General features: G+C 41.5%; 1 protein-coding gene across 3 annotated transcripts in view; it reads left to right on the top strand.

The window, feature by feature from the left end:
- The window catches only part of LOC110515948 (diacylglycerol kinase beta), a 64,029-nt gene that overhangs the window by 32,386 nt on the left and 17,080 nt on the right, over window positions 1-14,563 (top strand). For all 3 annotated transcript variants that reach the window (XM_036973415.1, XM_036973426.1, XM_036973408.1), the window contains 4 exons: window positions 333-418; window positions 1,619-1,708; window positions 2,035-2,195; window positions 6,899-6,963. In XM_036973415.1, the coding sequence (XP_036829310.1) occupies window positions 333-418; window positions 1,619-1,708; window positions 2,035-2,195; window positions 6,899-6,963 (402 nt within the window). The remainder of the gene's footprint in view (window positions 1-332; window positions 419-1,618; window positions 1,709-2,034; window positions 2,196-6,898; window positions 6,964-14,563) is intronic.

Here is a 14,563-nt window from a genome sequence, read left to right as displayed (position 1 = left end):
CTGAAGGAATAATTGTCAATGTGATCTGTGTTATTTTGTGAGATTATAGGGGCCTTTGCAGAGCCGCTCCAGTGCATCAGAGTTACAGTATAGATGTGAGATAAAATAGGGATAAGTATGGAGAGCAAACACTTCCAGTACCTTTGAATAAGAGAGCCTTGAGTTTAATTTACTATTCGACAAAATAGTACATTCTTTCAGGGCAGAATGTCTAAAGGTTTTTAATTAATGTATAGTAGATAAAGAAAATAATGTGTTTCTCTCTAAAAGGGGATTATTTCCTGCATTACATGACTGGTATTGTGTATATGATTTTTTTGGTTGTGTTCAAGGTTGAATTTCTTCCGAGAGGTTCCAGATTTCAGAGTGTTAGCTTGTGGTGGGGATGGGACAGTCGGTTGGATTCTGGATTTCATAGGTGAGTGTGCACTTCCACTGCCACACCAGTGTTACACTGGTGAACAGACTGGTGAACACATCCCGGTATACACTAGTGAGTATACTAGTGGGATGAATGGAACTAGCCCTAAGTATGAATTTGGTCCTCACAATTTCATAATAAAAATTGTATTTACATTCTAAATATAACAACTTTTGCATTATAACAGTTTTCCCCTTTCCTTAACATTTCATCGTGCTCTCTTCAAAACCTTGTGCCGTACTGTCAAATCTTTTGTGTGTTTTGTTTATTATAATGTTGTATTACTTTGCTGAAATAAACAGTGCTCTCGTTATTTTGCAAGAAATCATCAAATATACTTTTATGATTTGTATATAAATATTTTCATTACGTCCAAGCCTGCGTATTCAAGGGAGGTGAAATAGGGTGATTATGTGAGTTCAAAATCGCCATATTAGTCGCCATTTGAGAAACAGCCTGCCTGAAGTCAATTTTTTCTCGAAGACATATTCCTTGTTCTGCCTTTTAAAAATTGCCTCCATTTTTTATCAATCAAAACAAAGAGAAGTAATAACATGGACAGAACGAATGCTCCAGTACTCCAGAAATAGCCTGTGAGACTGGACATTCACGTCGAGTCAAGGTCTATCTGTTGTTGCACAGAGTTTAGATTTGAGTGATGGTCAGATAACCTGCACTGACTGAGATTTGTTTTTTTACTCAGAGACCTGGGCAAATCAAAGTGAAATCAAATAAAGATACAGTATATTAAAGTGGATTCGTGTTCAGTTTTGTTGTTGTGGTCAGAATGTGGGGGTGTGGTCTTCTGTCGCTCAGTTGGTAGAGCATGGAGCTTGCAACGCCTCGATAGTAGGTTTGATTCCCGGGACCACCCGTACGTAAAATGCTTTATTTAACTAGGCAAGTCAGTTAAGAACAAATTCTTATTTACAATGACGGCCTACCCCGGGCCAAACCCAGACGACGCTGGGCCAATTGTGCACCGCCCTATGGAACTCCCAATCACGGCCGGTTGTGATACGGCCTGGAATCAAACCAGGATCTGTAGTGAGACTCTAGCACTGAGATGTGATGCCTTAGACTGCTGCGCCACTCGGGAGCCATGCTTGACTCTAAGTTGCTCTGGATAAAAGTGTCTGATAAATGGCATAGTAGTAATACTAAAGTAGGATGTTTTTTGTTGTACCTCTTGTGTAGATAAGGCCAATCTGGACAGGAACCCCCCTGTGTGTGTACTTCCCCTTGGAACAGGAAATGACCTGGCAAGGTGTCTGCGATGGGGAGGAGGTATGTTTAGCAATTTAATGACCCAAAGTGTGCAAAAAATGTTTCATTCGTTATATTATTCCTCTTAAATGAAGGAAACATAAATGTGTGTACTCTATTTTTTTTGGTCCAATTACATGATTCATGATATTGAATTTAGATGTAACTATATTTTATTTTGTCTATGTTTTCATGTAGGAATAAATCAGTATAAATAGTTAGAATAGCTAAAAGTCCTGAGAATAATGTTATATTAAAATACTTATGGCCTATACTATAATGTGTTTTAGCTTATGTTCTGAGGTATTATCTACGACATAAGCTAACCTACGTTGTTTCTGTGTTAGGTTATGAGGGAGAGAGCATTCTGAACATCCTGAGGGACATAGAGAACAGCTCTGAGGTGATGTTGGACCGCTGGAAGATTGACGTCACACCCACAGACAAAGAAGAGAGGGGAGACTCTGTGCCTTACAGCATCGTCAACAACTATTTCTCCATTGGGGTGGTGAGTTGCCTACACTAATATACAGAGCATTTGTCACATTAAAGGCATAGTTAAGCGGTTTGAAAAATGTGTTTCCTAATGCTAGCAAATCTTGGCAGTGGCTGTTTGAACAAAACAAACGTGTGGATTGCAGTCGCTCCATGTCCATAGATGGCTTTCAAGATAAGTAAACACATGTCTAAATATCTAAAACTTATCCCTTTGAGCAAGAACAGTGGGTCAACAAACTGGACTAGTCAATAGGAGAGGGGCCATGTTAGATCTAAGGCTCTCACCTAAAACAACAAGGCTGACAACTTCATGCTTATCGTGAACCATCCATTTCAATTGAATAATCAATATAAAGTCCTCAATTGGATAACACGGTATACCGAATTTAAAGCAGCAACGTAATCATGTGTTCTTCTGAGTAATCTTACTCATTTTGATCAAATGCTAGTTAATAAGCCTTTATTGAGATGTGCTTAAACTTAAACCACCTCTGGTTGAAGAATATGTAGTATGTTGTGCATCTGCGTGGTGTTAGGCACCTTTAAACTCGTCTACAGCAGAGTCGGGCCCATCTCTGTCCATCTTCAACATAATGACACTGATTACACCCTGCTCATGTGGGTCATTACTGATAAATGTCAGGGGAAATATGGTAATTGACATTTGCAGGTTGGGAGACGGCGGCATCTTGGTGTTGTGACATTCGAACATGACGTGGAAATGAGGGATGCATGTCCTTACAAATGTTAGTCAAATAAATGCCTTTGCTTTGTCCCATATTGACGAAGGTAGGTCCACTTAACAGACGAAGGGGTTGTAAGCATTGGAATAAATAAAGATAATTTCTCTCATAATCCCTCAATATTCGTCATGGCTTGAGGCAAAACATGTTTTCGGAATGCATATACAGATATTCCAATACCCTTCTACCAAACAACAGTAGTAGCCTTAGCAGAAGTGTTACTTTAATACCCTTGCAAACAATCGACTTCATTGTTATAACACTATTTTCATGGCCTTCTAACAGTGGGATTAGTATCTAACGAACGTGTTGACAAATGAAGTTGTTTGCTCGGGATTAGGAAGATTCTGAGCTCTCGAAGGAATTGAGTGTGATATATTTTGTGTCACATTTCACATCAAATTTTGCTTTCCGTTGGGAAAAAAAAAAACACAGAATACAATAAAGATTACGAAACAAGTCAAGCTAATAATTACCTCAGAGATTATGCAGATGAAGAAAGATTGTTTCTGTAATGACATTTCTGTAGAGTCAAACTCGGAGGATCAGTAGTAACCAAAAGGGTTCACTATGTCGAGCCACAGAAAAGTGTAATCATAAGCATCTTATTCTTGGATTTCAAACATTTTATGTACAGTGTGCACATTTTTTTCATCTTAAAAATTCTAAGCATTGCGTCACAGGTTGGCATTTATTGGCATTATTGCATTGGAGGCAGCTCTGCAGAACGGTTACTGGCTGGCACAGCCACAAAGTCATAATATCTGATTTTAAACCTAACCTTAAATTAAGACAAAAAATATCATTTTTGTTGTCCTGAATCTTTACAACATAGCCAATTTTGACTTTGCAGCTAGTGGAAATGGCTCATTTCTGTCTCCAGGGCAAGATTCATGACAATAAGCATCAACCTGCCATTGTATCAGGCGTTGAAGGTGGCTAGGGCATTGCACAAACCGAAAGGCGTCTGTTTGAACTTGTACAAGCCCAGGGGTCGGTGAATGAATGGGTAAAAGTGTTGGATGGGGAGAGTATATTTCAAAACGTACCATTCCTGTCAAACTTCACAAAGTACTAGGATCACCTACAACTTCCTCTTCCATTTTTACAAGATTTACACCAAACTCAAGTCATAAAGTGCTACTATTGTAGCACACCTCCTGTTCCTATGCTTCCAATCCAGCCATTCCGTCCAGTTGAATGGAATTAATGGCGCCATCCCTTTATGAGGACGTTAAAGTGACGTGAAGTGTAATGATCTCAATCAGGGCTTAGTGTGCTGAGGGACAGACCTAATCACAGAGGAGGTCCTAAGATGATGCAGTCAGTTCGTCTAATGACCCAGGCTCGCATGTCAAAGTCATTACTCTCCCGGTGAAGGAGAGTCATCAGCTGCCTGAGCACCACTCATAATTGGACTAAACTTTGAGCTATGAGGGCGTATTACATTACACATGTACTGTATTAATTTGGGTGCCAGAGTTTTACAATGGTAATTATTTGAAGGCGGCCCCAAGATGAGTGAGAGGGAGCGTGAGAGAGAGACTTCATTGTCCTACTGCTGTTTGGGGATTGAGGTTGAAGATGTTTGTATCATCAGTTCAGATGATCTACTGTTAATGTCCTCTTAATCTACACATGAACTTGCTCTACATTACATTGGCCCTAAGTGACAAAGTAGCTTTAGTGGAATGTAGTTGCAGTAGCAGTCCATCTAGTTACAGTTAAAGACTGACGGGAACTTCTACCGGAAGTATAGGAACTTCTACAGGCGCACCATTGAGAGCACTCTGTCGGGCTGTATCACCGCCTGGAACTGCACCATCCGGGACTGCAAGACTTTCCAGAGGGTGCTGGCATCTAGAGCACCTGGTGTCACAGGAAGGCCAAGAAGATCATCTCCAGGCCATCAGACTGTTAAATAGTCACTACTAGCTGGCCTCTGCCCAGTGCCCTGCCCTGAACTTTAGTCACTGTTACTACCCGGCTAACACCCGGTACTCAAGACTGCTGCCCTATGTACATAGTCAGTGATAACTGGTCACTTTAATAATGTTTACATACTGTTTTATCTACTTCTTATGTATATACTGTATTCTAGTCAAGGCACGTCCTATATAACTACTACTGCACACACATTTTCCATTCATATACTGTCCATAATGTCTGTACACACCAATGTCTATACACACCGGACTCTAACATTGATCATTCTAATATTTCTATATTTCTTAATGTATTTTTTGGATTAGCGTGTATTGTTTTGCACTGCTGGAGCTAGGAACATAAGTGTTTCGCTACACCCGTGATAACATCAGCATAATATGTGTATGCGACCAATAAAATTTGCTTTGATTTGATTCAACATACCGTATACAGGGTTATAGTGTACCTTCTTCAATTTGGAGGTTACTTGAAGTGGATCCTCCCTGGTTTCTGAGCTGCAGTATATTTTCAAACAACTCCTCCTTCCTTTCGCTCTCTCGTTTTCAGTTATTGTCCTGTTTGTAAGAAAATCAAGTTCCAATCTTTCAGATATATCCATCATCTCACCTCTTCTGGCTCATGTTGAAGATAAATAGAGTCTGCGGGGATCTTGGAAATTCTTTGGTCTTTATTTAACAGCGTCTTGAAAAGACATCAAGAAAACGGCATTGATTTTTTTTTGGTTTCTCCTACATGTTGTACTGAGAGCTAGCAGGGGGTCCTCCCTGTGGCTGGCGTTTCAATTGAGCCACTCAACATGGAGCGGGTCAAAACAGATTGCTCAAGTGGGGGGGATAGGAACAAACCCTAAAAGTTTCCTGAAGTTTCCCCCCCCCCTTTTTGTGGTTGACGACTGTTCGTCAGTTGTTGTTTTTACTTGGCAATCACCGTGACTCACAAAGACCATGGTCAATTCTGGCCCAGGGGTAGTATACTTTTTGGTAGCATTTCATAGAACACACAGATTTTTCAACAAACATGCACAGATTTACTTACTCCTTAGATTCTCTTGATTAATAGAGTAGCTGTCAATCTCACAGTCTGTCATTCTCATCACACATGCCTGCACGCAAACACACACACCCAACACTGCCAGTGAGTCTACCAATGCGGTACTAGCCCCGGGTCAGAGAGAGAGAGAGAGAGAGAGAGAGAGCGAGCGAGCGAGAGTAAGAGAGTAAGAGAGTGAGAGAGTGAGAGAGAGAGAGAGAGAGAGAGAGAGAGAGAGAGAGAGAGAAGTTGGTTGCCAGGGGAGCCGGCAGCATCCTGTACGTTGGGAGCTGTGATTACTAGCAATGTGTGTTTAATTAATTAGCCTGTGTGGAAAGACGGCGTGCTGTTCGTCAAGCTCTCTGTCAATATCCTCATCCCTGGCTCAAACCTCAACCACCGCCCGCCTTCCAGTTGGCCAGGAATTCAAAAACACCCTGGTTCTGTTTAGGCATATCAATATGCATCGGGCATATGTGTAATTTTTTGGGTGCAATAGAAAGTTGGCTGAGATGCTTATCAGCAGAGGGGAAGAAGTTGACTTTAATTGGTGTTAAAAAGCCATAATATTGGTTTTAGTACCAACATCTTGCCTGTATTTTGAGATCTTCATATCTCATCAATTAATTAATTGAAATAACAACATCCCAAATAGAAATCTAAACTATTTTAGTTGTGTAGCTTATTTCAAAATGAAAATATTTATGTAGGTTTATACCCCTAATATACAGTACCAGTCAAAAGTTTGGACACACCTACTCATTCCAGGGTTTTTCTTTATTTTTACTATTTTCTACATTGTAGAATAATACTGAATACCTCAAAACTTTGAAATAACACATATGGAATCATGTAGCAACCAAAAAAGTGGACAAATGGAATGAGTAGGTGTGTTCATTGGTGTCCATTGGTTAATAGGCCTTTTCCACTGTATAAATGAGTATCAAAATAAAAGTCATTGCTGAATCCATGTTATTTTCTCTCCCTTATTTAGGATGCTTCCATTGCACATCGGTTCCACATGATGAGGGAGAGACACCCTGAACGCTTTAACAGCAGGTATGTGTTGTTGGGTTTTAACCAACACTTCACCAACACTGCATGTTAACTCCCCCCCCCCCCCCCCCCCCCCTGTTGACTGTCAGCACCTGTGAAGCTGCCACTTCTAACTGGTATGTGGTTAGCACTGGTATTTCCTCCCCCTCTCTCTCTCCTCGTACTTTAGCCATCTCTTACTGAATTTATTTTGTTTACTACAAATATATGTATGAGTCGAGAGGATTTTCCATTGGTACAAGGGGGACTTTTAGATTGTTTGATTGGTAAATGTATACAGTGGGTCCTGTCAAAGTATATAGTTCAAACATACTAGGGATGGTTCTGAAGTTTAATATTCATTTAGCAATATGGGGGGAAAAAGTGGCATTCAACCTCTGGTAGGGTGACATCTATGAACAGAAATACTCACCAAGTCAGAAAGCTCTGAAAACATGGCCGGAACCCTCATTGCAATAGACTCTTCTTCTTCTTCTTCTTCTTCTTTTTTCAGTAGTCACTTGATACAGTAAATGGACTTGTCTCATATTTAGCATCTGTGATTACCTTAAATAGATGTGTTCACCTTTGGAGATGAACAAATGTGGCATCTATGTTCCCATCAATATTTAACACAACCAATACGTCTCCACTAGCAGTAGGGAGTAATGGCGTGGGTAATTTAATTTGCTTGGGTAGTTTGACATCATGCGTGTGTCGGAGTGATGACACACAGTCTCCTAATAATCCCATTTGTACTCATTTATCATGTTTACTCTGACTTTAGTTCAACATACCGCAAACTATTATCCAAAGGTTCGTTTAGGATACGTGATCTGCAAGGGTTGCTGCAGTGCAAAGAGATATATGTGAGAGAACTCAAATGTTCCTTACATTGCAGTTTGTGTTTTTACTGAACGGTATGTGTGTTTTAGGCATATTCTAATGCTACTGTTGCCATACATTGAAGGTACAGGTTTAGCCACAACTGTATATTTTTGAATCATTAGGTTAAATCTCCATTCCCAAACTGTTCAGTAACACGATATGGCTGTACATATTAATACACAGGACAAAAAGAATGTATACAAAGACATCAAATATATTGTTTTATACCATTTTAAGCCCATGTGAAAAATGATTGAGATATTTAAAGAAAATTATACCATCTGTTATTTGAATTCAATGAATAATTTACAGGAGGGAATGGGTTTAGGATCTCTCTATTACACACTATCCTTGCCAATTGAATAATGCATGATTATAGTTTTTCAAGGTAGCGTATATTTTGTTGGATTTGTCCAAGGGGCTCATGTCCATTGCAAGTAGAATGCAACTTATCATGGAGCCATTTCCTTCCGAGTGTATGAACAGTGTTCAATAGCGGGTGTAAGACAGAGAACACTGTCTGTACAGGATAGAACATCCGGGCCTGTGTAAAGCCAACACCAAGACACATGAAAGTGCACAGCAGTCTTAACTCAAAAACACAGCCTGACACACATTCTCACATGTCACAGTTGAACTGCACATAACTGACTCTTCCAAATCAGATATATTCACCATCTCTCAGTTACTGTATTAGAGTCTTTCAGCAGCCATCAGGCCTGGCACTGGAGGCTACTAAGTTACAATGAGTGGAAGAAGCATTCCCCACTCCCTACCGCTTCCCCGCAGGGCCCCTGTGGACCCGGGCAGAGGCCGCCCTCGGACCTCATTTGAGGATGAAATCGTTTGTCTGACCAAGATGTCATCTATAATTAATGGCCACTTGTGAGTGTAATTTAGAGAGATCTCACCTGTGGCCCTGTCCCCAGCCCAGCGTGAATGTACACACAGTCACACACATGCGCACACGCAGGCAAGTGAGCGCATACATATACTGTACACACAAAGATAAACAAACGCACACACTCACTAATGCATGGACATACACACACACACACACACACACAACCGTATCATATATAAACATAGTTTCACACGTGTCTGGACCTCAGAAGTGAGCCACCAGTCTTCTTCAGTAAATTCCATAAACTCTAATTCAAACTGGTTGGTATGTAATATTTCATATGATACTTCTATACAGGCTTAGAAAGAAAAGGTGTAGAACCCTTTTGGGTTCCAGGTATCACCTTTTGGGGTTCCATGTCGATCCGTTTCCACAGATGGTGATGTCACAGTTGAACTGCACATAAATGTCTTTTCCTTATCAGATATATTCACCATCTCTCAGTTACTGTATTAGAGTCTTTCAGCAGCCATCAGGCCTGGCACCGGAGGCTACTAAGTTACAATGAGTGGAAGAAGCATTCCCCACTCCCTTCCTCCCCCCCCCCCCCCCCCCATCGAAATCACAACCGACTCTGCACTCCTTTCCTCATTTATTTCTCTGTCTTTCTCTCTTTCTTCAGAGCATGTCAATTCCATTTGTCGTCGGGTTGACCTTAAAGAAGACATACATATTTGATCAGGTTTAATTAGCAACAAAATAATGGCATATTGTTTTTTAAATTATGGAATGAGGGGATTTGGTTGATGAATGTAATGAATGCTGGGGCCCGGCCGGGGGTGACTCCCTCTCTGTTTTGGCACCTCTGGGCGATTATGAGGGAGAATGTGTGAAGATTTGACACGTCGGCAGATAGATTCATTTACTGACTGCAGCCTGACCAAGAGGTGATAATGAGGTCGAGGATTAAAAGTAAGACAATCAGTCGACCCGTGACGACGCCACACACTACCTCCCTCTGCCTAGTTCAAACATACTGCTCCTTTTTCTCTCTCTTGTTACTGATCTCCCATGTAATTACACACTAATCTCTGCCTCAGCAAGAGAGAGAGAAAGTAAGGGAGAGGGGGGGGGAGAAAGAGAGAGAGATGGAGAGAAAGAAAAATACAAGATTATAGCGAGATAGACTTTGTCGTCGTCGTCGTCGTCTTTGCCTTTGTACCCTCAAAAGCAGTTACACTTTCAGCCAATTTCAATAATCTGTTAGCAACAGTTCAGTGGCCACCGACACGGGTCTGTGTTCTAAGCCTGAGGTATTATTGTATATGATGTATGGCAGTCTATTACTACTACTGTCTTAAGCACTGGTTCTATTACCACTCTCCCTTATGTAGCCTGTGGCTGTTCTGTTGAACCATTCCGGCGTTAACCTTTCCTGGAGGCACAGGGAAGCCCAGGCATGGAGCGCTCTTTAGCATAATGAGTGTGTTCATCAAAGCCTGCCGTGTGCACAGGGCCCACTGGATCCACTCGCACACTGCCACACACACTCCCAAACCGCTTCCCCGCAGGGCCCCTGTGGACCCGGGCAGAGGCCGCCCTCGGACCTCATTTGAGGATGAAATCGTTTGTCTGACCAGGATGTCATCTATAATTAATGGCCACTTGTGAGTGTAATTTAGAGAGATCTCACCTGTGGCCCTGTCCCCAGCCCAGCGTGAATGTACACACAGTCACACACATGCGCATACGCAGGTAAGTGAGCGCATACATATACTGTACACACAAATATAAACAAACGCACACACTCACTAATGCATGGACATATACACACACACACACACACACACACAACCATATCCTATATAAACATAGTTTCACACTTGTCTGGACCTCAGAAGTGAGCCACCAGTCTTCTTCAGTAAATTCCATAAACTCTAATTCAAACTGGTTGGTATGTAATATTTCATATGATACTTCTATACAGGTTTAGAAAGAAAAGGTGTAGAACCCTTTTGGGTTCCAGATATCACCTTTTGGGGTTCCATTTCGAACCGTTTCCATAGAGGGTGATACACGGAACCAAAATGGGTTCTGCCTAGAACCATAAAGGGTTCTCCAATAGGGACATCCATCGAACCCTTTTGTTCTAAGATTGTAGATGAAAGCCCTATAGTAGTCTCAATGCCCTCTGATTTCTCACATTGTAACAACAGCTCTTACTGTCCAAGACCCCAACCACATATTGACTCCCCATCACTCCTCCAAAAGTCTCCTAGTCCCTGTTGTGTCCCCCATCCTCTGTCGAGCCCCCATAGCCCCTGCAGAGCCACCAGCTGGCTACACGGTTTCCTTCTCACACCTTCCCACCAGCAGTATGTTCACGTCTAGGGAGAGATAACAGACAGAAAATAATGTACATTAAATAAATAGATAGTTTTTAGATTTTATGTGTCTGATTATTGTAGTCCCTATATTATAACAATTGATACGACCATATCCCTTACAAGCCATTATGTTACTTCAGTATATTTATTGTGATGAATCTAGGATTATTTGTATTTCGATATTGGAAGAAAAAAAACAAGACCCCTCTTTATAAACTCAGCAAAAAAAGTAACATCCCTTTTTCAGGATTGTCTTTCAAAGATAATTTCGTATAAATCCAAATAACTTCGTAGATCTTCATTGTAAAGGGTTTAAACACTGTTTCCCATGCTTGTTCAATGACCCATAAACAATTAATGAACATGCACCTGTGGAATGACACCAACAGCTTACAGACAGTAGGCAATTAAGGTCACAGTTATGAAAACTTAGGACACTAAAGAGGCCTTTCTACTGACTCTGAAAAACACCAAAAGAAAGATGCCCAGGGTCCCTGCTCATCTGCGTGAACGTGCCTTAGGCATGCTGCAAGGAGGCATGAGGACTGCAGATGTGGCCAGGGCGATAAATTGCAATGTCCGTACTATTAGATGCCTAAGACAGCTGATCGTCCTTGCAGTGGCAGACCACATGTAACAACACCTGCCCAGGATCGGTACATCCGAACATCACACCTGCGGGACAGTTACAGGATGGCAACAACAACTGCCCGAGTTACACCAGGAATGCACAATCCCTCATCAGTGCTCAGGCTGTCCGCAATAGGCTGAGAGAGGCTGGACTGAGGGCTTGTAGGCCTGTTGTAAGGCAGGTCCTCACCAGACATCACCGGCAACAACGTTGCCTATGGGCACAAACCCACCGTCGCTGGACCAGACAGGACTGGCAAAAAGTGCTCTTCACTGACGAGTCGCGGTTTTGTCTCACCAGGGGTGAAGGTCGGATTTGCGTTTATCGACGAAGGAATGAGCGTTACACCGAGGCCTGTACTCTGGAGCGGGATCGATTTGGTGGTGGAGGGTCCGTCATGGTCTGGGGCGGTGTGTTACAGCATCATCGGACTGAGCTTGTTGTCATTGCAGTCAATCTCAATGCTGTGCGTTACAGGGAAGACATCCTCCTCCCTCATGTGGTACCCTTCTTGCAGACTCATCCTGACATGACCCTCCAGCATGACAATGCCATCAGCCATACTGCTCGTTCTGTGCGTGATTTCCTGCAAGACAGGAATGTCAGGGTTCTGCCATGGCCAGCAAAGAGCCTGGATCTCAATGCCATTGAGCACGTCTGGGACCTGTTGGATCGAAGGGTGAGTGCTAGGGCCATTCTCCCCAGAAATGTCCTGGAGCTTGCAGGTGCCTTGATGGAAGAGTGGGGTAACATCTCACAGCAAGTCACTGGCAAATCTGGTGCAGTCCATGAGGAGAAGATGCACTGCAGTACTTAATGCAGCTGGTGGCCACACCAGATACTGACTGTTGCTTTTGATTTTGAATCCCCCCCTTTTTTCAGGGACACATTATTCAATTTCTGTTAGTCACATTTCTGTGGAACTTGTTCAGTTTATGTCTCAGTTGTTGCATATTGTTATGTTCATAAAAATATGTACATATGTTGTTTGCTGAAAATAAACGCAGTTGACAGTGAGAGGACTTTTCTTTTTTTGCTGAGTTTAGTATGAGCTGAGCTTTGCAACAGAAAAGTTCCAATGACAAGGACAATTTTTATAAACTCAGATAAAATGATTAGATCTATCCCAGCAAACCGGGGACATTCCCAGAACATTAGCTAAGATTCCCATTAAGTTCTAGTTGGATTGTATTAACATTATGATGATAACATCCCCAAATCATGAAAATAATGTTTTTGATAACAACATTTAATTAAATGGATGAAATTAAATGCTGTGTGTCTATATCACTTTGTAGTTGGCCAACAATACAATCTTCAAATGCAAATTGCCATTAAATCTATAGGGAAACATAATTTGGATGTATTCCAATCTGCTTTCTTATGCTTCAAGGAACTAGAAATATGGATGCTGAGAATGTTGTGATAATATTAGGTAAAACTTTAATATAACATTTTCTAAATGTTCTTGAAATTTTCTGAGGGCTTCCAAGACAATGTTAGTCTGGAGGCGAAAGAAACTAACAGCTGTTTAGGCGAGGTGCTGGCTAGCGGAGTAGAACACTTGAAAAAGCGAGCCGCACACTCTAGGAGTTCAGATGCAAAAATGTAATAACCAATCAGGGTACCTCCAAGACAAGGTCAAATATACTAACTTAAACATTGTATAAACGTCTTCGCAACTGATCATATCTTGTACCCACACTGTTCCCATAACCTAATTAAATGTTCTGGGAACCTTTAAAGAACTCGCACGCTGTTCTGTCAACATTCTTGCAACACCAAAGGAACGTTTTGTGCACCCTGAGACAAACATTATCTGAATGTCAGCACAACTGGACAGTTTTAGTGTTTTGGGAACCTTGTGATATCCCCACAATGTTCCGACAATTTAGTGAAATATTCTGAGAACCTTTAAAGAACAGGCTAAATGTGTTCTGGGAACGATCTTGCAACATCAGGCGAATGTTTCATACAAACTCATCAAGACTGAACCGTTTTTGTGTTATGAGAACAATTTTAGTTTGCTGGGATGATACTGATATTATAATTACACCCAGGGATAATTTTCTTGTAGTTTAAACCCATTCATTGTACTGTTTTATTTGGAATATCTCTTTAAGAAAGGGGAGACAACACAACACAGGCCATTTTTCAAGCTGCCAGTCAGAGTTGTAGCACTCGGGGCGGTGTCATGTTAAACAAAACAGTGCATTGATGCAATGCACAAAGACTTGGTTATGTCAATGTGATATTTATCACCTCTGATCAAAAATAAATTAGTGTGAAAATAAGGTCATAGATCACGGGGGCTTAGATTAAGTGTCAGAGGGAAAAATCAATGGCTCTGTGCCTCGTGCTAGCAGTGGACAGTAGAAAGAGCATTAAAGAGTATTACAAGGTGCTGTGGCCTGGGGATAGCCTAGCCATGCTACACTGAAGCCTGTTTGGCTTTGACACTTTTTAATACAGTGACGAGACAGGGGTTTATAAAGTAGATGAGTTGACTGATGAGGAGAGAACAGGGGCATAATACTGTGCTAAGTCTGCGCAGGGAGCTGCTTGCTTCAGTGGTTGGTGAAACCTGAGACAGTGTTGTCTTTTGACATCGCAGTTGTAGCTACATATTGTCTCTCGTGCACTCAGTGGTGGAAAAAGTACCTTTCTTTGTTTATCTGATCTTCAAAATTAATTTACATTTGCGATATATTCTAAGTTATGATATTTTGGACACACTCTGGTTAATGAAACCCCTTTATATTCACTTTTATTGCAAAGTCAAACCTCTTGACCCACATTAAAAGTATCAGCCTGTTCAGACGATCATTTTCAGTTGATTCTCCATTGATCCTCAATGGCCATCTCATTGGAGCT

The sequence above is a fragment of the Oncorhynchus mykiss genome, chromosome 3 (genome assembly GCF_013265735.2).
Source record: "Oncorhynchus mykiss isolate Arlee chromosome 3, USDA_OmykA_1.1, whole genome shotgun sequence".
Taxonomy (NCBI): domain Eukaryota; kingdom Metazoa; phylum Chordata; class Actinopteri; order Salmoniformes; family Salmonidae; genus Oncorhynchus; species Oncorhynchus mykiss.
This window is presented reverse-complemented; position numbering and strand designations above follow the sequence as displayed.